A 23654-nucleotide genomic window follows, 5' to 3' on the forward strand; every position below is an offset into this window, starting at 1 on the left:
CAAACCGGCACAGAATTAATCTGTAAACGGATTATATTAATCCGAGTTTATGTATCGATGCTTCCTTGGATACATTTGTAACTACTGTGGGATTAATGGTCTAATTTCAGACACATCTTAATCTACACATCACAGGACAACTGAAGTGATGTTATGTATTTTATTAGTATCAAATTAACTTTCTGAAGTTTCTCTTGCTGAAATTGAGACCAGAGCAGAAGCTCCAGCAAACAAATGAAAAAAAAAACTGCAACATGAAACAAAATTGTGATACAGCAGTGTTTTAAAAAAAAGACATTTAATGAGATTTTACACAAGACAGAACTGAAATAGACCACCGACCGGTGTTTACGTGCCAGGTCAGTGAACGCAACACACCTCAACAAAAGCACAATCACAGTTTCACGGCGATACCAGAGCTCACGTCAAACTTGCTCGGTGACATTTTATGGTTCCAACAATCCTGGCAGGGTGCTGGGGGGAAGGGTGGCGCCAGAACAGGGCCCAAGTCTGATGGTTTTACACACACTCGAAGGGGGGTTAAAAAGAGCCAATCATTGTCAATCTTTTTCTCCTGACAAAGACAAACTTAAAAAAAAAGTAGATTAATGACGCAAGATCTTATTTCAAAAGGAAAAAAAAGGCATGTAAAATGTTCTCCCCTTCATTTAAAAAGACTGATCACCAATGCCACCACCACCAGCAGCTGTCAGTCTGTACGCCCGACAGACGGACAGCCTCAGTGTTTGCTATCTGCTGAGGGGGAGCGAGAACGTGAGCGGGACCGGGACCTGGACCGGGAGCGAGAACGTGAGCGGGACTGTTTGTTTGGGTCGGGGAGGGGGGACCGTGAGCGAGACCTGGACGGGGACTTTGAGCGGGACTTGGACCTAGAGGGGGACCTGCCGGCAGCCTTGCCCCCACCTGATGACTTCCGCTCTGGGGTGCGACTGAGGGACCTGGAGCGGCTCCTGGACCGGTTGCGGCTCCTGGAGCGGCTCTTGGATCGGGAGTAGCTTCTGGAGCGGGAGCGGCTCTTGCTGTGGCTGCAGGGAGTAAAGACGTCATTGTAGATTCGGCACAAGAAGAAGAACCATGTTTCAAATGTGTTGGCAGGGAGCGAAACTGACTTTCTGCTGTCCTCAAAGACCTTCAGCTTCCGTCCATTCAGCTCTGTCCCATCAAACTTGGAGATGGCGCTCTTCATGTCACTGCGGGAGGCAAACTCCACCACCCTGCAGCAGACGCAGCCGTCACAAGTCTGAGCCACCACACGCGTCTGGCCGACAGGAGCAAGACTCACCCTTCGTTTTTGTTGGGCCTGTGGGCGTCCACAAAGGTAACTTCACCTGCTTTCCTCATCATGTCCTTCAGGTCCTGTTGGAAAGCAGAGAGCTACATTAGCGACACAGGACGGAACAGCAGGTGCCTGAGAGAGCCTTGTCTTACCTGGAGGGAGAAATGTGAGCACAGAAACCAGAACAATATCACGCTTAAAGCTAATAATATCCCTCTTCAGCGGTTGGAATGTGCACAAATATAGTGTGGACCAGAGTTATGATCCCATTAATTTGGTTTATTTTAATGAGCTACAGATTTGAAGCAATATAATGAGGCGGTCAACATGTGTTACGCAGTTTTATCAGCAAATGGAAGCCGATTCTGAATGCAGCATTAAATAAGATTGATTTTGTGTCTGCGTGTTTTACAGGTCAATCGTTTTAAGAAAAAAAAACTTTTCTAGATTTTAGCATTTATGGTTAAATTGCTACTAAATTTGCAAAAGTGCTGACAGTAAAATTGATCCCTTTCCCATTTGAGACTGCAACTGTTCACCACCCATCCCTAAAAACCCAATCACAGGAGTATTTACTACTTACCGCTCCATACCCAAGAAGACATTAGCATAGAGCCACTTGTCCAAATAGCAAATGGGAACCAATGCAGTGTTAAGCCCTTGAGAAACGACCTCGGCCTTGACTCAGCATCCGGCCTCCACAAGTAAGGAACCACCAGAGAGCAAGTAGGGGGAGGGGTGTGCTCCCAACTCAACACCCTTCCCCAGCTCCATCAGCAACAGACAAAGACCCAAATGGGAGAGTGTAGGGACCGTGGATTTGAGAGAGGATGCCAGCCCACAGAACCTCCAGACTGGGGCTACGGACCTCCTAAGGCTACCGTATCCTGCGCTAGACCATTTTCACCCGCTATGGAGCCCAGCCAAGACTTTAGACCGGCGGCAACTGCGTGCAGGGAGAGGCACCAAATGGACACTATTCAGAAAAACAACCAGGAGAGGGCGCTAGACACTTCTGACACCTGATGAGCGCATGTATTCGTCTGATACACAGGAGACCATATCAGAGCAGCTGCTAAAAAACAGTTAAATGATTGTTAGAATGCCCACAAGCAGCTGAAATGTACTTTTGAAAAACATGGAGTAACATTTTTTAACATAATCTGATGAGGCATCGACTGCCACATGATCAAATGAATGTTATAGCATAATCTTAAAAAAGGACAGAGGGGTGTGGATTTTGAGAGGTAATAAAGAAACCTTACCTGCCAGCTGATTCGCGAAGAAAGGTTCTCCACAATGAGTCTGTGCTCAGTGCGAACAGGAGGGCCGTATCTGGAAACAAAAAGGAAATCTGCGTTTTACAAAAAACTGAAACAAGTTGGACCACGGCAACAAAGAAAACTTGTCTTCACCTGGGTCCGCTGCTGCGAGAGGGCCGATAGCCTCCTCCTCCGCCCCCACCACCACCACCACCACCACCAAAGCGTCCCATTCCTGGGCCGCCACCTCTGCCCCGCCTGGAGCGAGCATGCTCAATCGTGACCCTGAAAAGAAAGCGCCGTTACAGCCATGGCGCCAACGGAGACGGCCTGTCTTTTCGGGACTTTGCCACCAATAAATGACTTGAAATGCTGTGTGCACGTGATGGTGACAAGGAAACACTGCAAGTTTGCTTTTACAGTACAAGGTTCAAAAGAAAGGAAGCAGTAATTTTATACCTTTCACTGCACAACTCTTTGCCATTCAGTTCATAAACGGCATCATCTGCATCTCTGTGGTCATCAAATTCCTGAGGAGGTTTTAAATGTAACAAATTAGACAGCGGGAGAAGTGCAAAGCCTGTATCTGACAAGTGGTCAGAGACTCACCACGAAGCCAAATCCATTCTTCAAGTTGATTTCCCGTATGCGTCCGTATCCCTTGAAGAACTTCTCCACGTCCCTCTCTCTGGCGTGGGGGCTCAAGTGGCCAATGAAAACACGGCAACCACTCATTGTTAACTGGTGAAAGTGGAAGCAGGAGATCTGGTGAACATTAACCCACAAGTGCAATAACATCCTAGTGGTTTCAGTGAGGCCCGAGGCTCAGTTAAACTGGGCCGAACCCAGTTTCGATGTTTGAGGTTGGAGAGCCTAAACAGGCACCGACAGCAGCTTCCAGAGCTACAAAACGATGGCAGGGAACCACAAAATGTGCCACATTCAATAGACTAGCCATGTTTTCTAGCACGGTTTCCGTGCACCACCGCAGGGCTGAGCACATACAGGAAATATGCGTGGCGGGCCTCCAACCCGCATTGTTGCGGGTCCAGGGCCTCCGCCACACAGGGACCCGGTGCAACGATGATTAACTAATTTCGTCGACCCATCCAGAATTATTACATTTCGATTACTTAATGAACCACTGCGGGTGTGATTTAACGGTAGAAAAAATACGTTAAAGACGAATGACGCGATTAAGCAAAGCCAAAATTTAGTTGAGATTAAGATGCACGTGTATCCCCGTTTTAATCACATCAAGGCCTGGTGGACCATACAAAACCATGTCGATTAGTCACATCAGCAATATTATTCTATTAAAATTATGACCACCGAAACCATCGAATCATTCAACGAGGCGGGCCTTGTTGTAGCATGCTAGCTAGCAGCTCTCGCTGCGGCAACACGCCCCAACAATGGGAATATATACGTTAATAAAAACAACGCAAAATATGTCCGTCCAAACTGTACTCTTGTTCAATTATGGATTAAACTGCGTTAGGTTGGTTCGGCCTGTTATTTTCGTGCCATGATGGCTGCTGTTCGCCTCGAGGTCGACTCCTGCTAGCACAGGCGAGCTAGCCACCAACGACCACGGAAAAACACCCAAATCCTCTAAGCGCAATAAAAAGTGACGCATTATTTCGCATTTGTCGTTCACCTTGGAGATTCTGTTAGCCTCGATTACTCTTTGTTTTGCCGTCTGCTACGCTGGTTTTCGCCAACTTCAGTCTCGTCCTTTAACTGTCGAGATCAAAATGGCGAATGAACGAGTGCCTCGCGGGGGGAGCCAACTCCCCAACAACGACGGCCGCTATTGGCTGTCCTAAAACGGACATGACGTCATCGCCAAATTTACATAGTTTACGTTTCCATGTTATTGTAAAGGCGAGATAAATAATGTGGGAGGGGCTATAAAATGGCAAATTAACTTTTTGGGATATTTTGGGAAAATATACTGTGGTTACGTTTTCATCGTGCAGCCTAAACAATTGATGCAGAAGCCCAGTGGTTTCTTTTTTAATATCTTACATTGCAATTTGTATTAGCTTTGATCGCTGCTGACTCTAGTTGAGTTTAATCGATACCAGTAGTCTAGGCAGGAGTTACGCAATGTAGCGTAGTTCTATAGTACGATGTTTACAATCAAAGCTCCTTTGAACATATGCAGGTACGTGGCCACCGGGCCAGCCGCAGCGGTGTTGCGCTTGCGCAGTACGGACTACACATATGGGTGGGTTTGCAGCTGGAGACCCCTGGGAGCCGCTTGTCGCCAGATTTAGCGAGAAAGCCGCTAAATTGGACACGCTACAGGTGTTGCTGCATTTACCCTGCCAATTTTGGGCTGTTACGGAGCAATAATATAATTTTCTTTTACACGGTCATTAAAATAAACCTATAAAAAGCCAGTTAAGGCGCTCATGGTGTGGAAAGTACTGTATTCTAATTTAATTGTCTATCAATTGTCCAGGGGAATAAACGCGAATCTTGGGGTTTCTTTTCAAAAGAACCTGAATCGGATCGTTCTTCAGTAAAATGATCTAAAAGTCCTAAAACATTAGTTTCAGACGTTCAATGATAAATTCAATGTTTTGAATTGTATCATATTTAGGAAAAGTAATGTTCTTTACACTATCAAAAAGTTTTGTTTTTTTTGTTGTTGTTTTTTGCAATCAAAACCATTTCCATCCAAAGATGAAGAGAAAGCATTTATTTTGACCTGACATGTAAACAATTCAGTATCCAATTTAGGCCAGTCTATTATTATTATTGGTCAACGATCCAACATTCCCCCACAAGCAACATGATGATGAAAACTTTCTTTTTGGAGGCTGAAACCTCAGATCATGGCTCTAGGTTTGAGGTAGAATATCAAATACATGTTTCCTCTATAATGTGGTCCTATAGTCTGAAAATAAGGCCTGTCACTATATTTGTTTCACCGTATCAAAACATAACCGGTGCCAATGATGCAAAAAAAAAAAACCACTTATCTGCTGTTCCAGTTTTTTATTCTAGCACTATATCGTTGTTGTCTCGGGTTAGGAAAAGGGATCATGGGGTTAAGGTTGACACGGTACCATAGAAAAAATACCTGGTCAGCTCTGTAGAAAGTGTCAAATACAGGAATACTGATCACTGTACAGCTGTAACCGACAGAAAATATACCAAAATCTTAATACAATACCCTTGGTGAAGCATAAATATAAATAAGACCAAAACCCTTGTTTAGATGGAGAACTCAATGGTTATTTTGCACTTTCTTTTAATCGGCATATTTCGGTTGTGTTTTCCTTCCTGAGAAAGAGTCCTTTAACACAGCAGGAGGGACGGGGAGGGTAAATCACCTGCGTCCTTATGATTATAATGATCATCATCACTGGGCTTGTCAAGTAGGTTTGGAGCTAAAGCAAACTTATCAAAAGGTTTGTTTTCATATTAATCACAAGTTCTGTCTATGCTCTTATATGACACAAATATGACACAGGACTATGGGCTGGTTAGCTCAGTATAGCTATAGCTTATCCAACCAGGGATAGGCAAGACCTAGAATAGAACTCCCATTAAATGCCAAATCGAATAAGAATTTAAAGTTTTTATCGGCTCCTCTGGGTGTCAAGTTTAATTCTTGAATTTGTATGTGAACAAAGTTTAACAGTTGTGTCTTGAAATGCTAAGTTAGGCGAACTACCTGGACAAATATGATAGTGGTCAAGTGTCACCAATAATTTATTAAATTAAAAAAAACAACTCTTGGTTGTATTAGCTGCTACAATCTGAAAGTTTAAATTTTAAAGTTTTCTATTTTTCTTTGCACATTAGCTTTAAAAGGAACTGTTTAGCTTGGGAGCTTTTTTATACTGTGAAGCCCATTTTTTACCAAGGTACTGACAAAAGATCCCCACTAGGTATTAAAGTCGAGACTTGATATTGTATTAACATGACTTTCTGTGTGTTTGTGCCTCTGGGACGTTCACCGCAAACACAATCCAGCCTGGAGCTGCAGGAAAGCTCCTGAAATAAAACAATATTGACCCTCCATAACAGGCGGTTCACAGTAAAAACAAGACCTGGGGGAGGACAGGTTCACCTTCAAAATGGAACGGGGATGAGAAACACTCCACGACAAGTGTTGCCTTCTTGAAAACTCTCTCCACATGCAAAATTTTGATTTGAATTCAATTTGAAAATCAGCCAAATCATTTCAACCCTTGTGCTCCTCAGGTACAGAGAGCAGTCATTAATATCAACTGAAGGCCACGAAGAGGCTTTTGGGAGAGAATCAGTTGAAATCGAGTGGATTAAATTCAGGATAAGAAGCCTCGGGTGTATATCAAGTTACTCTACAAAAGCAGCTCTGAAGGCAGGGCAGGGAACAAGGCTAACAAAGGTTTAAAAGTTCAAGAAAAAGACCCAGAACGTCTGAATCAAGCTCTGTGAATCTGAAATCGAGTGTGCAGGAAAAGCCCCATGTCCAGTTGTCGAAAAACCCGAAGGATTCCTCTGGAACCGGGACGTCTTTGTTTCCTGCCTCTTTACTCAGAGGACAGTATGAGGTCAGGTGGTTGTTGAAGCCGACCGCCCCCCCGGCAGAGGTCAGGACGTTTTTGTTGGCGAGTTCAGACTCTCGTGTGGCGACAGCTGTGGGAGGAGCCGGTGGCCGCCGCTCCGGACGGAGAGGAGGGCTCGTCGTCGCTTGAATCGTTGCGTTCGTCTTTGTGGAGGCCCAGGCTGATGTGGCTCTGCAGGGCCGCCGGGGTCAACCACTCCTTGGGGAGGCAGCTCTGCAGGAAGGGGATGCAGGAGCTGAAGTAGGCCAGCCTGTTGACCCAGCGGGGGATTTCTCGCCCACACAGCAACTGCAAAAAATGTGCGAGATAACAAAAAGGAAGCAGGCTGTGCTGATCCCACTGAAACCAAACCAGATGACAGGAGGTGCCTTCACAACACTATTCTCACAGCAGCATCTAGCGGTGGTCTGTGACTGACCTCGGACAGCGAGGAGGAGAAGTGGTTGCAGTTTTTGTGCATCAGGTGGTAGGCGCTGCCTCGAAACTCTTTGCCAAGCTCCTCCATGATTTTATCGATGTCCTCCTCCGTGAAGTCCGTGGTGCCCAGCACGATGGCCTCCCTGTTTGGAGAGGACAAAAGATGGGCGGGTGGCCTCGGCGCTGTGTACCTGCCAGCTCCAACAAGACTCACTTGAACTTGAAGGTCTCTCCCAGTTCGGCTGCGTTGCCGGGGTTGATCTCAAAGATGCCACTGAAGGGGTAGGGGTGACCCCCGTATGCAAATTCTGCAGGGGTGACAAAGCAGAGGTTAAACAAACAAGTGGAGGCGACCGTAATCACAGAGAAGCAAGTGATTAATCACTGTGTTTAAATCACTGACTCGGATAATTACGGGTCCGTCTGTGTCCTGTTTACACGAGCGGAACAACAGCTGCACGCTGTTAGCAATTTAGCTGCTAAAGCATTTAGCCGTTGTATTCTACTCTATAGTCTACAAATGGATAATAGTTCTGTGTTGTTTCTCTGCCTCACACACACACACAAACACACACACACACACAAACACGCGCACACACATACATGCAAACTGAGTCAGTGGTGACTCAACGAAGAGAAATGGGGTCATGCTATTAAGAATCCATTTTTAAAAAGCAGGCATTTCATTTGAGTCTGAAAAAGAAGATTCTCACAATTAAAAGAAATAAAAGTCTTACCTCTTCCATAAATCTCAATGCCTGAATGAAAGACTCCAATACCCAGAGTGGACGTGTATTCATTGATCCAGTACTGCAGAGAGAGAGAGAGAGAGAGAGAGAATCCATTTAGGATCAATAGGTACTAAATGTGTCAGACATGAAAAAGGATCATCACTGCAGACTAGAAAACACCATCATGAGCACCATAAAGAGTGCAGATGTGCTTACAGCTGCACAAGTCTGAGGATTTACGGCTGTGCAATCGCATATCAATCATTAATACGCAGCACTTAAAGGTGCAGCCAGGGGACTGAAGGTCTCACGAGAAAAATACAAGCAAATACTACAAATGTGCTGAAAGAACCACCAAATTTTACAATAACAGGAGTCAGAATCTGTCATAAATCATCATTTTCTGGTATCAATCTGCTGGGAAATGCTCTCTGGCTAAATCAGTCATTTGGCTACGGTAGCCCAGAATGGACAAACCAAATGCCAGCTTCAGAGACGGACATTAGAGAGATTCAGATTGCTGCCGACAAGCACAACCCAGTAAACATCTCATTACCCATCAAAAGGTTCACATTTAATAAGCACCACTTGTACGAGGACGTTCCTGTTGCTGCGGTTGAAATTAGCATACGCGCTAACTTGGACTTTATTTCAGTGTTCTGCACAGACATGGTGCTGCTGCTCTGCTCCTCGTTGCTACGCCTGCTGTCTCCGCCAGAACAAAGCGGGTTAGATAACAGAACCTTTGACGCTCACATGATGCGCTTGCTGGGTTCCAGAGCTGCGCTGGTGAAATCCAAGCCTGCAGGAAAGGCCGGATCAGGAGGGTTTTTGTTGAAGGGAAACATTCGTGTCAGTGGGGAGATTATTTATTCCACGATTCATCGGCGCCCTCTGACACCCCCGAGGGACACGCTAAGAGCTTCTCGCGCTGCCACAGATGTCCTCTATTAATAATGGAGCAGGTTTACAATAAAAAAAGCACATCCACCGTCTCTCTGTGCAACAGAGACGTCTCATGTTTCTGATCCTGTTTGGGCTCAGCAGCAGCAGCGGAGACAGGCTGGAGGGCCGCCGTTCTGAGTCAGTCTACAGAAATCTGGAGCGTTTCTGTGCACGCTGCTTCCGCTGCTGGCAGAAACTCGAGCGTCCCGTTTCCCAGAATCACCCAGCGCTGATGTAACCGTCCGTGCAGCCTCCTCTGCAGCCAGCGTCAGTCACACCGATCGATCCCCTCATCAGCCCTGGCTGGCTGCAGCCTCTCTGGGCAGCGGAGGCTGGAGTTCTCCACAAAAAAGCACCTTTTCATCCTTCTCTCCCCTTTATCCAGAGCACCGAGGAGTGTCCAACATCTGTAACATGCAATTCTGAAGTTTTTTTTAATCAAGAAATTCAGTTTTGTATAATTTTGAAGGATTATTTTAACAATTTGGGACACTATAGCGCACCTATGGGCTCAAACGGGGATTGTTTGAGTGTTTTTCTTGTGCATAAAAGCTACAATTCAGCAACTACAGTTTATTTACATGGTCAGAACCAGTTTTCTTATGTTCATAAAATGTTTTAAAGACAAGAATATCTCTCCAACATCACACATGTGATTTTTGCAGCATCTACTGGCCTTGGAGACTGTGTTTTTGAGGGCCTGGTGGGATCTGCAAAGGTCAAAGGGCAATTAAAAGAGCCTGGGCCCTGTAGATCATGTGACAGGAAGTGCTGCCCCTGCAGTTTATCTGTTTACATTAACATTTATTTACAGGTTTTGAGGAATAATGTGAAAAATTTGCAATTTAACAAACATAATGTGAAATAAGTCGTAGGTTTGTCGATGTTATACAATGTGCTGACAATGTTTGGCTCCACTGTGAGTTGGATTACAGCAACATGTTGCATAAGACAGGCGGTGGGCAGAACGAGGGGGCTCACTCGTCTGCCAGTGTGGGGGTGCAGGATGGGATCATTCTAAAACCTACATGAGGCAAGTGGAGTGGTGACCGGTAAAGGGCCAAGATAAATAAGATAAATGCTTTTTTTTCTTTCAACTTTTCTGCCTCTTTTAACTCCTGGTAAATCAAAAATGGCCGCCGTGTGCAAAATAGCAAAACAAACATTTTAAAAGGGCTCAAACATTAATTCCTGAGCATCACTGGTTCATTATGAGCTTGAAAATGCAGACACACTTGAAAAACAGGCACCGCTACTCTATAAAGTGGAGCTAAAGGGGCCAGACCCAATATTTACCTCCAGTTTGTGGTGACATAATATCTTACCATGTCGTACACGTTCAGGATGACCGGTTCATTGGCCATGGCTCAAACCCCAGCTGGGAAGAACGTCCCCACCCTCCACGTCTGATGGCCGTCAGGAGCTCCACATGCAGCGGGCAGGCCGCAGGTCCTCACTCCCCCCCGCAGGGAGATGACCGCCGGGCAGGAAAGCCAGTGAAGTGTCAAATGAAGCTCCGGCCAGATTTCAGCGGGCATAAAACTGATTCCAGCAGCGATGGAGGCGAAAATGAGTGGAGAGGCAGCTTGATCCCGGGTATCTGAGCGAAAGAGCCGCAATAATCCCTCAGAATTTAGCATCAGACGGTGATGTGACCCAGAGGCCTACAAGTGCTGACATGAGGCGGCAGCGCGGCTGTCATCGCGGGCGCAGAGCGGAGGGCTGCGGCGGCGCGGCGGCCCATGTCCCCCCGGGGGACGGAGCTGGAGCGGCGGGGCTGGTCCTCCTCAGCCCCGCTGATTTTCGCTGGATGCAGCCGGAGGTGATGCCGGTGGTGGAGGGTTGCTCCAAGTTCGGCTCTAGCAGCTCCCCCGTCCGATGCTTCTACTGTCCGCCTGCTTCCTCCAGCAACCGCGGCCGCTCGGCCCAAAGCTCCGCGACATGACTCCCGAACGGAGCCCTGGAAATCCGCCGATGCGGGCTCTCCGGATGAGAGGGGGGCAGATGGGAGGCCGTCGTGGCGCGGCTGCGCTCCGTCTGTCTCCTGTGGCCGGACTGAAGCGTTACATGACATCATCTGCGGCTCCGAGGCAGCATCCTCCACCAGCTGATGGAGACGGTGATGCTGCTGCAGGAGGCTCAGCACGCACGCACGCACGCACGCACGCGTTTACTTTTCCTGCCTAAAACTTTCTCACCTCTCTGGGAGCAAAATCAGCTTAATCACATAAAGAAACGTTATTTTTTTATTCGCTATGGAGACTGACCAGTCCCCACTTTAATGAAAATGTTCTTTATTTTGATTCATGTGTCAATTACTGGAACATTATATATGGAAAAAGAACGTTCCCATCACAAGCTGCCACAGGTGGGACGTTACCAATACAGAACCATCCAATAATGTCATTAATTCGTGGTCTAGCCGTCATAGATCTGGGCTCTATCCTATCACCTAACATGGCTAATCTAGAGATTTACTTAAATGACGTCAAGTGTGATTTTAAAGACGCAAACGAGTCACAGCTTTTATTTTGAAAGCAGGATAAAGGCTTCCGGTCCTGCTTAATCAGGTTAACTTGACAGGTATAATAATGCTCAGTAATTTGTATCAAATCCCTAAAATTTAAGGTTAAAATAATTTAATGAGACCATCTGGAATAAAGAGGGCGTAAATAAATCAAAAGAGGCCGGTTCATCATCACCTTTATTACAGCAGGTTCTTGGATATAAAACAGCATTTGCATATTTTAGTGCTTCTAAGCAACGTTCACCAATTCACCATCTCTCTGAGTCATTGACAGACGAGCTGCTGACGGACGCTCCCAGGCCGACCAGCGCTCCGACACTCACGTGACCCTGGTTTAACGATCGTGGCTAGTGCAAAAAAATAATAAACCTGCAGATAAACTCTTGAGGTGACGCTCACTGGCTTACATGATCCTTCACAAAAACGGGAAATGGTGTAAATCTGGGTTTCTGTCCCGAGGGCGCGCGGCACGGTCGCCGTCGTCGAGGGGAACGTCCGAAACGAGAACATCGTCTCGGACTCCTTCGCGATTAAAGATAAGCTGCCAATCACGCGATTCATCTTATCTGTCCTGCATAAGTGAAAGGGTCATCCTCAGTGATCATGTGACGCCCAGTGATTGGTCTTTAGTATCAAATCCGATATTTCTAATTTTGTCAATAATCACCTGACCCTGTTTCACTTTATAAATATATAATCTAGAATTCATTTTAAGACTATGGCACCCGAAACACTGGCCAGAGTGACAAACATGTATTGATCCGCTGCTGGAAATAGTCCCCCCCCCCCCCCGCCCACACATGAGTAACTTTAGTGAATCTGTCACCGGATAAAAGTGCCTGTGGGACTCAATCTGGGAATTTCAAAGGACATTCTGACAGTAAGGAAATCTGGATTAATTGCAGCCAACATGAGCAGCCCGACCGGGATGAAGAACCCGACTGGAGGATGGGAAAGGATTGTCCCAGTGTGCACGGGGAGCGTCCCAGTGCCCGAGCCCAGCCCAGCGGCAGGAACGTCTCGTTTACATTCAACAGTAGACGGAGAGGTTGTCAGGAGAGTAGGTATCGCTCACCAATCAGGAAAAATAAAGTCTACAACTGTGAGTTTGTTCCTTTCAGCAACGTTTAAAATAACAGACGTCACCTTGCGTTAAAAGTCCTTTCTAGACCGCCTCAAGTAAATGAACGCAAGAACCGCCGCAGCTGCCCCTAAAACTGTCAGGATTTGCAGAGATGACACAGAGGACTTGGGCTCTGGTTCTGAGTTTGTTGGTTCGGTTGAGATATTGTGAACCTGAAAAAACAACAACAAAACACCACAGAAGGTTTTCACGCAGGTAAACAACAGATCAAATCTTTAAAAATGCTTCAGATTACACTCTGGCATGAAAGAAAAGCAGGTTGTGTCTGAAAACAACCTTCCTAGTTGGGTTTAAGTTCCCGGCCGTGATCTGATGTTTCTACATCGTATATGTAGCCCGAAGCTGCAGTTCAGACCACAGAACAGGGAAAATGAAGCCCTGCCTCCTACCTTTTTCTGAACACAGAGCTCCACGTCCTCCCCTGCCGTCTTGAATAGATCCACCACGTGTCTGTGTTCCCGGTCCTTCAGCCAGATTCCATTGATCTGCACCACAAATGTGATATCAGCCCAGTTACAGGGACTTTCACTGCAGGTGACATGGATTTCCAGTCGCGTCTTACCGACAGGATCTTGTCCCCCTCCTGCAGCCTGCCATCCAAAGCTGCAGCTCCATCTTCTTTAATTTTGGACACATAAATGCTGGCGTCATTGGCAACATAGTGCTGGTCAACACCTCCAACTATGTTGAATCCCAAACCTGGAAGAATAAAAATGATCCCATCAAACTGGGAGGTTCGGAGCAATGCTGCATGCTGGAGAGTCCTGTTGCTCAGATGTGTTTTCAAAGACAGATCCCACCATCAGACAATGCCATTTATGATCATTCCATCAAATCAATTAGCTTCTCTGGCTCCAGGCTGGGAGGCCAAAAATGAATGTCACTAAAAGGATTTGGACCAAAAGGCTGAAGCACATCGGATTAAACTCTCATCTCTAACCCCAGCGTTGAGGCAACAACCTAGAAGACCCCTTGACTTCATTCTCATACATTTCACACCTCGACAGAACACGCATGGATGAAGTTTGTTTCAGCTTTCACTTAAATTAGCCGTTAGCTTGACCGCGTTGACTTTTACTGCTACGTAGCCGCTAACGGTGCGACCCGCGGACGACGCGTCAAGGCTCCTAAACCAAGGTTTTACCTGTGGGTCCCCGCTTCAGCTTAATGGTCTCCACGGTGGTCGCAGAGTCGTTCATTGTGCGGAGGCACCAGGATGGATCCACAAAGCCGCTGGGAGAGAAACTATTTATCGTAACTCATTGAACACTTTCGATTAGCTTCCTTCTTCATGCTGCGCGGGTTGGTGTCTGCGCTGCCCCCTGGCGGCTCGGACGAGAACTGCAGGCAGAACTTTGACAGGACGCGGACGATGAGAGCAAAAGGTTCATTCACTAATTCACTAATTCCAGGTCCAACCACAGGCGTGAATCCCTGTTCATTATTCTGAAGCGTAGCAGCAGCTCAGCATTCCTTTAAAACTGTCTTTTAGTATTCAAAATACCCGTTTTATCCTGTCATTTTGAGCTACACTGAAGGAATTGTTTGTGACACAAACCATTTACCACAGTGTAAAATAGACTGGTGACAAGAAAAATATGTGAAAATCTATTAATAATAACAAAAAAAACATCCCGACATCATTAATTCTTTATTACAGCCTTTATTTATGAGACAATTTCAAAATATTGTTTGGCAACTAAATCAAAGACCAGAACCTTACTGGTTTTTATTTTCACTGTTAAAGACTTCAGCATAAACTCACTCTGAGTTTAAAGTCAGAATAAATAGTTAGAAACGTCACCATCGGCCTTTTCTGTTAATAAGAGAGAGAGAGAGAGAGAGATGGAGTGAGAGAAACTACAGAGGTTTGTCAATACTGTGATTAAAAATGATCGGATTATAAAACAAAGTGCTGATGGGACTCATGATCAGGTCACTCAGATGTGCTCCACTCGGCCTATTTTCTCCTTCACTATGTATAAATTAGCGTTACCTAAAGGAGGTCTTTTGATTACCTCATAAAACAAGCTGGATTGTGACTGGCGAGCCAGAATGAAACCAGTAGAAAAAGTCCAGGACTACTGGGTGCAGACCTGGATTCATCTGCCATCTGCTCGGTGATAAATGACATTTTTTTTATTGTTTCGTTTTCGTGCCTCAAAAACTCCATCGAGGGAACCCGAGGAGCTTAAACTGGGACCGGGGTCTCCGCTGCAGGTTCCACAGCCCAGAGCTCAGATCATGCTGGGCGCCGCGCTGTACAGCGCCACGTCCCCCTCCACCCGCACCAGGGTCACGTCCTCCATCCCACCCACTCTGTGCTCGTACTCCAGCAGGTGGGTGCCGTCCACCGCCACCTTGTACATGTCCTCCTCCACCAGGATCTTCAGCTACGGCGTAAAAGCAGACATCAGAGATCGGAGCTGGCGTTTGCAACAAAGGCAAATCAATAGCTTCTGCTCCAAAATGAATTAGGGTGTGTTGTGAAGCACTGAACATTATCAGTTCCTCTATGACCGAATAAAAAAGCATTTTAGATGTCTTAAACCCTCTCGTTTTAAGGTTTATTAATTTACAATAGTCAATTAGTTTTTAATTGCTGATTTAAGCATCGTGCAAATATCAAAGTTCATAAAGTAAACATACAATAAACAGGAAACACATGTGCTTGGAACCACTGTAAAGTGTGAATAAAACACACATCCTTCACCTTCTATCTTTGTGAGGACCCTTATGCAACTCCATCCTCACCTTGCAGGTAAAATGCACTTTGGTCCTTGCAAGCAATGTACAAGGACACACACACACACACACACACACACTTTTGGTTTGTGCGCGCCAGGGATAATTCACCTCAAAGCGGCGTCCCTGAACGAAGGGAAATCCTCCCTCCCGCTCCTCCGGCCCCCAGCATCCACCCAGACTGGAGTTCCTCACAATTGTCTGTTCGTGGAATCGAGGATTAAAGTGAAAGACGACATCTGGGCCTTTGATGAAGTCAACCTGGAACCTGCGAGACAGAAAAAGGGGCAAACACCCTTACACAATTGGATCCTGTCAATCCTATTTGTGACCGACAGCAGCCAAAATGCAGCGACAGCTCACGGCACGCAGGGCGAAACGCAGGCGCGTTTGGTCCTTCAGGGCCGCCGTAGCGTGCGCCCTGGTATGAGCGCGTGCACACTCATAGCTGAGGTTAATCAGTAATATCCACAGACCAAAGGACTGAGCCTGACATCCACGGAAGCAGAATGAAAGGGTTGTTACTCTACCTGTCCCCACCAGGAACCGGCTCCCCGACTATTGTGATTAAAAGTCGTGGCAGAATTCCAGCATGAAGAGGAAGATCAAAGGGCAGCATCTGTGGGGGCCGAAGAGAAATTACTGATATTTTATCACCAATATCCTGAACCTGATGTGATAAAGAAGGAACTTTCAGTTAAGCATTATTTTAAACTTTGAGCCTGTTGAGCCACCAACTCCTGAGCGTTCATCTTGTTGATGCAAGTAAAAGACAACAGCGAGGGTTTAACAGTTTAATCATGCAGCGAGTGTACAAAACTGATGCTGTGCAAATGAATAATAATCAGGAGCCAAGGCAATGTGGGGAAAACCGTTGCTGCATTCATCGTGGCATTAACATGGATTCAGGCGGGGCTGTCCTTGTTCCACCCAAAAGCTGAGTTCATTGCTTTCAATTATATGGTGGGAAATATCTGGGCTGAAAGACAAAAATGAATGTTTGATAACTACTTTTGCATATTGATTCAGTTTGATTATGTGCGGCACCCCTGCAGAGCCCAAGAGGAAATGAAAGAAATGGAAAAGCAGCCCAGCCTGAAAGCATCCTGCAGGAAAATAACTGAGAGGGACTCACCAACATGCCTCCAGGAGCTGCTGGGCCCCCATATGGACCCATAGGCCCTGGGCCTGGACCAAAAGGGCCTGGGGCCGGAGGGAATCCTCCACCTGCAGGTGGGCCCCATGATCCAGTGGGTAAGGGTGGAAAACCTCCAGCAGGGAATGCAGAAAAGGCAGACGGGTCGGGTGGAGGGAATGCACCAGGACCACCTGGTCCATACATCCCTTCTCCGCCTCCAGGGAAAGGTACATTGGGGTAGGGCCCAGCAGGAGCTCCTGGGCCAGAAGGAAACGGTCCAGTTGGATAGGGGACTGGGCCACCAGGTAGCTGTCCTGGAGCTCCTTCAGGTGGATACTGCCCAGGAAACTGCCCAGGAAACTGCCCAGGAAACTGCCCAGGGGCTCCAGGACTGGAGGGGAACTGCCCTGGGGCTCCTGGTGGATACTGCCCTGGAATCCCAGGCCCAGGGGGAAATCCGCCAGGAGCTGAAGGAGGTCCAGGGTACTGCCCTGGTGCCCCAGGACCAGAGTGAAATGGGAGCTGTCCTGGAGCTCCTGGCCCGGATGATCCACCAAAGTCACAGGGAGCAGAGGGCTGGGTGGGTGCTCCAGGCGCTGAACCTGGCCATCCTGGATTTGTAGGAGCTGATGGGTTCCCAGCAGGAGCGGTGGGATTAGTGTTCCCTACTTTTTTAGCCTGGCTTGGGCTGTCATCTGCTAATGCATCTGCCAGCTAAAGAAGAACGCAAAGAGGTGACAACTGCGAGAAATCAACTACAACAATGATACACTCTTATTCTGGGTTTGCAGAAAACTCACCGAGAAATCCGACATGACCTAAAAGGCATATAAATATAGCTATTAGACATGGTATACATTTAAGTAATACAAGAAGCTGTCACAGGAAGGCGTGTCACACAGAAGGTTTGAGTAATAGCTGAGTAAATGTTTCCATTTCCTCCGCTGAAGACCAGGAACAAACATAATATCAGCAGAAGCAGCTTGATCAAATTAATTATTATAACGACGAGTCACACAGTGATTTCAGCTGCCAGCATGTAGTTGTTTAACAACAGTTGTCTGATGTTATATAGTTGCCGACCTGGCTAACAGCGGCTAAGTCTTAAAACAGCCTTCAGATGATTAGCTCGTTTATTTCTGTTTGCTCCGTGCTGCCAAAAACATTAAGTGGTAAAAAAAAATAAACATGAAATCGCGCTACCTCGCCAGTAGACGGACTCCTCTCGGATAATAGCTGGAAAAAGTGAAGGTTTGTCCGGTGGCAAGTTAGCTTGCTAATTTTCCCCCTATCGAAAGCAGAGTAGCAGGCTAACCAACAGAGCTAACTGCTAAAGAAAACTACAACTCTCCTAAAAACGGAAGAGAGGGTACACGCGCCACAGCGATGACGTATGGGACAAGGTGGGCGGGGCCATGACGGAAAGGCACGCAGCACACGTAAAAAAAGTTGGACAAAATGCATTATTATTATTATTATTATTATTAGTAGTAGTAGTAGTAGTAGTAGTAGTAGTAGTAGTAGTAGTAGTAGATTTACTATGGTGAATAAATATGTAATTGTTATAGTTTAATATAATATTTGATGTTAAACCAAGAAGATAAATAGGAAAAACAATTTTGGTTTTCATACTAAAAGAGAGAAAACAATGTATGAGAGTAGTTAAATTTCAAGAAATTTTGTGATGAAATTCTAAATACACAACAGACCACAGAATTGAGTGAGGGTCGTTATAATGTTATAATGGGAAAGGGGTGAAATGACACCATAAAACGTTACTATTATATAACTGCTCTAAATTTTAGAAATCTGAATACTAAAATGAACAATTTCGATGCAAGAAAATAATCATACTGTTATTAAATTTTCCTCTTTTTTATCTCTTTGAATATAGATGTATATTTGCAGCTCATTGCATATAATTTATGTAATTTATGTTAGTACTTGTTACATTAGTTTGCATTCTTTGTTTCTGGTCAATTTTCTCGTCTCTTATTTCTCTTTCGCACAAAAACTTAACGGTCTTCTATCCTTAACAGAGTTAAGAGGTACTTTTTTCCATATTTATGTTTCTAAAGTTTGGTTTTTGTGTGTTTATTCACCATGGTAACGTCTGGAGGAAGTGAGCTTGTTTGGGATTGGCCAGTCAACAGTCACAAGATGAGGGGAGTTTGAAAAAACCATTTCCAGCGTTTCTCTTCCTCTCAGAGCCGCAGCTGCAGCTTCAGAGGATTTCCTGCTCCGCAACAATGGTGAGTCCGCCTCTCGCTCCATATAATTAACCTGGTTTGCATCTAAGAATTGGGTCTTGGTAACAACTACAAAGTTCAGTCACATCTTTTAGAAAACTAAGCAAAGAAATCGCCCGTGTTAGCATACTAACATTAGTTACACCCTCCGTTCATCGTATTTGCATTAAGTTGGATGCAGCAGAAATACGGGGTTTCCGGTTGGTCATTCCAAAGTAAAACCAAAGAAAGGACGTTTTCGAACGTTTAAAACACCGTAAACGACTGTCCCGTCGTTTCTGTAATTTAACATTAACTCTTCCTAAAAAGGTAGTGGTCATCAAAAACTAACGAGACGCTTTCACCAGTAAATCTTAAAGAAATTATGTGATTGCGAATCGTTAGGGACTGTTATTTTGAAATCCCAGCGGCAGGGGTTCCTGTAGCCGTGCGGCTTGGTGCTGTTAGCTTGCCCCCGCTTTGTTGCTTAACGTGTCTGGGCTCGGTCATCGCTAGCTCAGACGCTTTTCTTTCGTTTGTAGGTCGTGGCAATTCCACCGTCCGTCCACCCATCCTATGCTTTAGAAATCTTGCCACTAGTGAGATGATCTGTCTGAATTTGGGCAGAGGTTCGCGCACTCTGAATTATTGTTTGAGTTGTTAGCCGAACTAGCGGGCTAGCTGTCAGTGTGAGAAGATTTGAACCATAAGTGGACCTGTGGCGTTCAGTGTTTGCTTGCTTTGTCACGCCTTGTGCAATCTTTTAGTCCTTCCCTCCACAACTGTTGTAGCAGAAACCACAGACACTTGAATTTCATCATAATCTGTATAGATTTCCCTGCTGAGCTCAGTGAAATCCCGGCTTCCACCTCCCATCTGTTCAAACAGGTGTAATTTTAGAACTCAAATTTATGTCTTTGTGGTGGTATTATGTAACCTGACGGGTGTGTATGTGTGAAAGAGAAAAGCCTCCTTTATTTCCCCAGATTCATTCGCGCAGAATCCCACACTAATAAAGTTTTTGCATTCATTTGGTAGCTCAGTGTGTCTGCTTTGTGCATCATTTAAATCAAACACTCAGAGAATGTCTGTATCCGTGCAAAAAACCCCACACGAATCAGAACAGTTTGTGGGTTTTTTTCCCATGATTCTGGGCTCACTGATCATTGTTCTCCTCAGAGTGAATCACTGGTGGTTTGTGAGGTGGATGAAGACCTGGTTAAAAAGCTGAAGGAGTTCCGTTTCCGGAAGGAGACCAACAACGCAGCCATCATAAGTGAGTTTTATGTGTTATACTGGGACAGAGGGGGTAAATGGACAGGTTAGACAGAGGAGTTAGTGGTGCTTGTCGAGCTCTGTCAGGCAGCACTTTTGTCCTGGTTTAAACAGATGTTAGGGAAACACACTCGATAAATCTGACCTACATAACGAAAGGAGGAAAAAAAGAAAAATGTAGGACGCAGCATAAAAGCAGCAGGTGGTGTGGCTGATTACATTTTTTGAGCTTTATCCTCCACATTCTCTGCTACACACACCTCTTTTATACAGTAGTTTGCAATAATATCATCTGAATTTATGTCTGTTCTCCTGGTGGATTTGAAGATTTCATCATGTATTTCCTTTTTTTTTTTTAGTGAAGATTGATAAAGACAAGCAGCTGGTGATTCTGGAAGAAGAGCACGAGGCAAGTTAGCTCTTAGAGCCTGTGAAATCTTGTCTTTCCCAGGTGGGAGACTGAATTGATCATCACTTGTGTGTTTCCAGGACATTTCTCCTGACGATCTAAAGGATGAGCTTCCTGAGAGACAGCCCAGATATCCTTTGACGATTATTTCATCAGTTTCATCCTCCATCTCAGTCTCTAAATCCTCCCTCCACCTGGTTTTCCCTCCACTTACCCCACTTTATCTGTTTTCTTCCTGCATTCCTTCCCTCCTGAATGTTCTCTCCTTAACAACCGGCACGTTCATCGTCTACAGTTACAAGTACCAGCACGATGACGGACGCGTCTCCTACCCACTCTGCTTCATCTTCTCCAGTCCAGTGGGTAAGGAAAGTCGTCCTGCGTGTTTCTGCATGTGTCCTGCTTCTCTGTGGTTAATGTCGGTGTTTCCTGCAGGCTGCAGACCGGAGCAGCAGATGATGTACGCAGGGAGCAAAAATAAACTGGTACACACCGTCCAGCTGTCCAAGGTCTGTCAGCTTTGCCCTTCTAGCATCACCATCAACATGGTTTTGGTTTTTTTGTTTCTGCAGCTCTAATAATTTGGATTTTCAGTGGTTCTGTTCATCTCTCTGATGTACCTGAAGCTTGCAACTTGGATGCAAAATGCTTACACTTTTTATTTATTTTTTTTGCAGGTGTTTGAGATCAGAAACACAGAGGACCTGACAGAGGAGTGGCTCAGAGAGAAACTGGGCTTCTTCGGCTAAATGCCGTCTCCTGAGGAGAATCCCCTTCACACGGGTTGGGAGAAGAAGATAAAAACCCAGAAAGATTTAGCATTTTCCTCTTTGTGTCAGACCTGATTTAAATGGTTGTTGTGACTGATTCTCTGCTGGGCTGTGGGCTCCTCTTAACAGGGGTGGTGGGATATGCAGCTCTGGTGCTGAAGTGACGCGGCTGTTTAACGCAGGTCTGCTTCTGTGTCCCACACGGTCTCTTTGTGACAGTTTTGTCTGCTGAATTCAGTCTCCTGTAGCGCTTAAGTGGACAGAAACACGTAGAATAATGGAGCATTTTCTTTATTTGACTCTTTAGTGTTTAATTTTGTATCTTTAGTTGCAGATTTGGTTTACTGAGCTTTAGTTGATCTCTTTGGCACTCCTCAGACATATATAGGGTGTTCTGTAGCTTTACCCATGTATCAGCGGTGCGAATCCTCCCATATTTCCCGTGGCTCATGGGTAAAACCTGTCCTCCGATTTCGTCTTATACTCTGGAGAATCCCATTTATGCAGAAACATTCCAAACCCAACGTGTTGTTACTGACTGAGTAGCCGTGATGGGTGTGAGCGTCTTGATTCTGCTGCATTGGCAGCGGCGGTGTCGCACAGATTGTCGGTGAATATTGGGAGTCACAGTCGTTATTAGTGTTTATGAATGTTGCCCTTTTTAAAGTCGCTTCGATCTAACGTTCCGACCTCTGTCTCTTTTCCACATGGGACAGAATTTTACCAATTCTGCTCTGGAGGCTGATGTAGATGTGCCAGTATTCCTTTTTTTTTGCCTGTTTATTTGATGTGACTGAGGTTATTGTGACCCATCACACATTTAAAATCCAAAGGTGGAACTTTTCTGGACCCTGATGTGACGGTTTGGCTGTTTTTCTGGACCAAGAGTGACATCTGTTATTTTTAGTGTTTTTGCATCAGGATTACAGAGACTCCAGCGCACCAAAACTCCAAGATAGTTGCTAATATTTTAAGGATTTGCGGCTTTTAAAAGAATTCCTCCATCCACACTCCAGTTGCACACCTGGAAATAATAATGTTGTTTGAATATACTTTGAAAATGGTTGAGGGAATATATATAATATAACCTTTTGTCTTCATCCAAATGCCTTGTCTTCAACTGGATTTGTGGCCCTTTGGCTCAATTATAATAAATTAAGTATACAAGCATACCATAGACCAGGATTTTTCTCCTGTTAAATGAAAAGTGTCTTAATTCTGACTGAAATATGCACAAACACGCCAGTTAGTGTAAATCAATGAATTAATTTACATTTTCGGGGAGTTTTAACAAATTAAAAACAGCGCATGTGGGTGTAATCGCTGCTTTCGCTGTTTATTGACAGCGACGGAGCTACGATTGATGCTGTGCTCTCCACAGGATCAGTGTTATTCTGTCGTGGGTGAATCTCCCGTTGAATGTTCTCTTTCCCTGTTTGAGCCGAACGTGTGTATTTGAGCTTTTCTTGACTCTGGAAACTGCAAAAACATTGTAATAGTAGTTGGACCTTTTGAGAAATGACATTGTTGGCATCTATTTCTCTTTAATAACATTTTGAAATGTGAAGAGCTACCTTAAACAGATGCGCATGCTTGAAAATGCGAAGGAACAACCGGTCTGATTTTTTTTTTCAACTGAGATTGAGAAATCAAAAAATGAGACGACATTAAGATGATTCGGGAACGTTTCATGCATGCAAATTCTTTCATAAGGAGCAAGATTAACATCTCACAATCATTCCTCTCACATTCTGTCATTTCTTTGAGGAAATCCACTCTTTTTGTTGGTGAAAATGAGTTGTCAGAATGACTTTCTCTGATGTATCTATATTGAGCCATGTATTTGGTCATATCCTGTGGATCTAACTCCTGTTTGGTGAATTCCTTGTATATCTGACCTCAGTCAGCTGCAGATATGTCTTTAAGCTCGTGGTGTCTTGGATCGAATGCTTAGCTCTTCTGCCCTTGTTAGTAAAACCATCAAAGATGTTTCATAAACAGCTGCCTCGTGGAGTGAAACTTGATATATTTGTATTTTCTCCATTTAAAACAAAATGTCTGTCATATTGTCTGAATAAAACGGCAGTCGTGTTTAAAGCGTTTGGGTGTAACTTGAATTGAATTCTCAAGTTTTTAATTTGAAATCTTATTTTATGTCAGAAGATTTTAAGGATGTTAACTCCTTGATTCAGCGT

General features: G+C 45.2%; 5 protein-coding genes across 9 annotated transcripts; 1 reads left to right on the top strand and 4 right to left on the bottom strand.

Annotated features, from left to right (window-relative positions):
* Positions 1–146: 146 nt before the first annotated feature.
* Positions 147–4379, bottom strand: srsf5a (serine and arginine rich splicing factor 5a). 2 transcript variants are annotated; one of them, XM_057058672.1, is made up of 8 exons: positions 4220–4379; positions 3169–3300; positions 3019–3089; positions 2713–2844; positions 2563–2632; positions 1304–1377; positions 1131–1235; positions 147–1046 (listed from the first exon to the last, which is right to left on the bottom strand). In XM_057058672.1, the coding sequence occupies exons 2-8, from the start codon at positions 3292–3294 to the stop codon at positions 740–742; spliced, it is 885 nt and encodes a 294-aa protein (XP_056914652.1). In that variant the 5' UTR covers positions 3295–3300; positions 4220–4379; the 3' UTR covers positions 147–739. The 2 variants fall into 2 exon arrangements, with proteins under 2 accessions (XP_056914652.1, XP_056914650.1); XM_057058670.1 differs by having other exon boundaries at positions 147–1235.
* Positions 4380–5254: 875 nt separating this feature from the next.
* On the bottom strand, positions 5255–11369 carry LOC130539922 (deubiquitinase DESI2). 2 transcript variants are annotated; one of them, XM_057058691.1, is made up of 5 exons: positions 10549–11369; positions 8285–8357; positions 7762–7855; positions 7549–7690; positions 5255–7469 (listed from the first exon to the last, which is right to left on the bottom strand). In XM_057058691.1, exons 1-5 carry the CDS (start codon positions 10585–10587, stop codon positions 7179–7181), a joined length of 639 nt encoding a protein of 212 aa, XP_056914671.1. In that variant the 5' UTR covers positions 10588–11369; the 3' UTR covers positions 5255–7178. The 2 variants fall into 2 exon arrangements, with proteins under 2 accessions (XP_056914671.1, XP_056914672.1); XM_057058692.1 differs by having other exon boundaries at positions 5255–7418; positions 10549–11363.
* A 540-nt stretch (positions 11370–11909) lies between these two features.
* On the bottom strand, positions 11910–14245 carry synj2bp (synaptojanin 2 binding protein). Its single transcript, XM_057058714.1, has 4 exons — positions 14039–14245; positions 13457–13593; positions 13284–13379; positions 11910–13046 (listed from the first exon to the last, which is right to left on the bottom strand). Exons 1-4 carry the CDS (start codon positions 14091–14093, stop codon positions 12903–12905), a joined length of 432 nt encoding a protein of 143 aa, XP_056914694.1. The 5' UTR covers positions 14094–14245; the 3' UTR covers positions 11910–12902.
* A 296-nt stretch (positions 14246–14541) lies between these two features.
* On the bottom strand, positions 14542–18148 carry lgals3a (lectin, galactoside binding soluble 3a). 2 transcript variants are annotated; one of them, XM_057058657.1, is made up of 6 exons: positions 17981–18148; positions 17578–17595; positions 16775–17491; positions 16170–16258; positions 15751–15907; positions 14542–15287 (listed from the first exon to the last, which is right to left on the bottom strand). In XM_057058657.1, the coding sequence occupies exons 2-6, from the start codon at positions 17590–17592 to the stop codon at positions 15132–15134; spliced, it is 1134 nt and encodes a 377-aa protein (XP_056914637.1). In that variant the 5' UTR covers positions 17593–17595; positions 17981–18148; the 3' UTR covers positions 14542–15131. The 2 variants fall into 2 exon arrangements, with proteins under 2 accessions (XP_056914637.1, XP_056914639.1); XM_057058659.1 differs by lacking the exons at positions 14542–15287; positions 15751–15907; positions 16170–16258 and adding an exon at positions 16420–16618.
* Positions 18149–18882: 734 nt separating this feature from the next.
* gmfb (glia maturation factor, beta) lies at positions 18883–23559 on the top strand. Of its 2 annotated transcripts, XM_057058704.1 has the most exons (7): positions 18884–19029; positions 20185–20281; positions 20640–20689; positions 20770–20819; positions 20970–21052; positions 21125–21198; positions 21367–23559. In XM_057058704.1, the coding sequence occupies exons 1-7, from the start codon at positions 19027–19029 to the stop codon at positions 21436–21438; spliced, it is 429 nt and encodes a 142-aa protein (XP_056914684.1). In that variant the 5' UTR covers positions 18884–19026; the 3' UTR covers positions 21439–23559. The 2 variants fall into 2 exon arrangements, with proteins under 2 accessions (XP_056914683.1, XP_056914684.1); XM_057058703.1 differs by having other exon boundaries at positions 18883–19029; positions 20970–21198.
* The last annotated feature ends 95 nt before the right edge of the window (positions 23560–23654 follow it).

Source organism: Takifugu flavidus, chromosome 16 (genome assembly GCF_003711565.1).
Source record: "Takifugu flavidus isolate HTHZ2018 chromosome 16, ASM371156v2, whole genome shotgun sequence".
In the NCBI taxonomy this organism is placed as follows: Eukaryota; Metazoa; Chordata; class Actinopteri; order Tetraodontiformes; family Tetraodontidae; genus Takifugu; species Takifugu flavidus.

Excerpts from the sequence above, each read along its gene's own strand:
- srsf5a (XM_057058670.1), bottom strand. The coding sequence starts at position 3,294 with ATGAGTGGTTGCCGTGTTTTCATTGGCCACTTGAGCCCCCACGCCAGA. Across the intron at positions 3,090-3,168 it reads AGAATGGATTTGGCTTCGTG|GAATTTGATGACCACAGAGA; the intron begins GTGAGTCTCTGA and ends AAACCTCCTCAG. Across the intron at positions 1,236-1,303 it reads AGGCCCAACAAAAACGAAGG|GGTGGTGGAGTTTGCCTCCC; the intron begins GTGAGTCTTGCT and ends CGTCTGCTGCAG.
- LOC130539922 (XM_057058691.1), bottom strand. The coding sequence starts at position 10,587 with ATGGCCAATGAACCGGTCATCCTGAACGTGTACGACATG. Across the intron at positions 8,358-10,548 it reads TCCTGAACGTGTACGACATG|TACTGGATCAATGAATACAC; the intron begins GTAAGATATTAT and ends CTCTCTCTGCAG. Across the intron at positions 7,691-7,761 it reads GGAGAGACCTTCAAGTTCAA|GGAGGCCATCGTGCTGGGCA; the intron begins GTGAGTCTTGTT and ends CTCTCCAAACAG.
- synj2bp (XM_057058714.1), bottom strand. The coding sequence starts at position 14,093 with ATGAACGACTCTGCGACCACCGTGGAGACCATTAAGCTGAAGCGGGGA. Across the intron at positions 13,594-14,038 it reads GCTGAAGCGGGGACCCACAG|GTTTGGGATTCAACATAGTT; the intron begins GTAAAACCTTGG and ends TTATTCTTCCAG. Across the intron at positions 13,380-13,456 it reads AGGGGGACAAGATCCTGTCG|ATCAATGGAATCTGGCTGAA; the intron begins GTAAGACGCGAC and ends TTTGTGGTGCAG.
- lgals3a (XM_057058657.1), bottom strand. Across the intron at positions 16,259-16,774 it reads CAGCTCCTGGAGGCATGTTG|ATGCTGCCCTTTGATCTTCC; the intron begins GTGAGTCCCTCT and ends CGGCCCCCACAG. Across the intron at positions 15,288-15,750 it reads TTCAGGGACGCCGCTTTGAG|CTGAAGATCCTGGTGGAGGA; the intron begins GTGAATTATCCC and ends TTTACGCCGTAG.
- gmfb (XM_057058703.1), top strand. Across the intron at positions 20,282-20,639 it reads CAACAACGCAGCCATCATAA|TGAAGATTGATAAAGACAAG; the intron begins GTGAGTTTTATG and ends TTTTTTTTTTAG. Across the intron at positions 21,199-21,366 it reads ACACCGTCCAGCTGTCCAAG|GTGTTTGAGATCAGAAACAC; the intron begins GTCTGTCAGCTT and ends TTTTTTTTGCAG.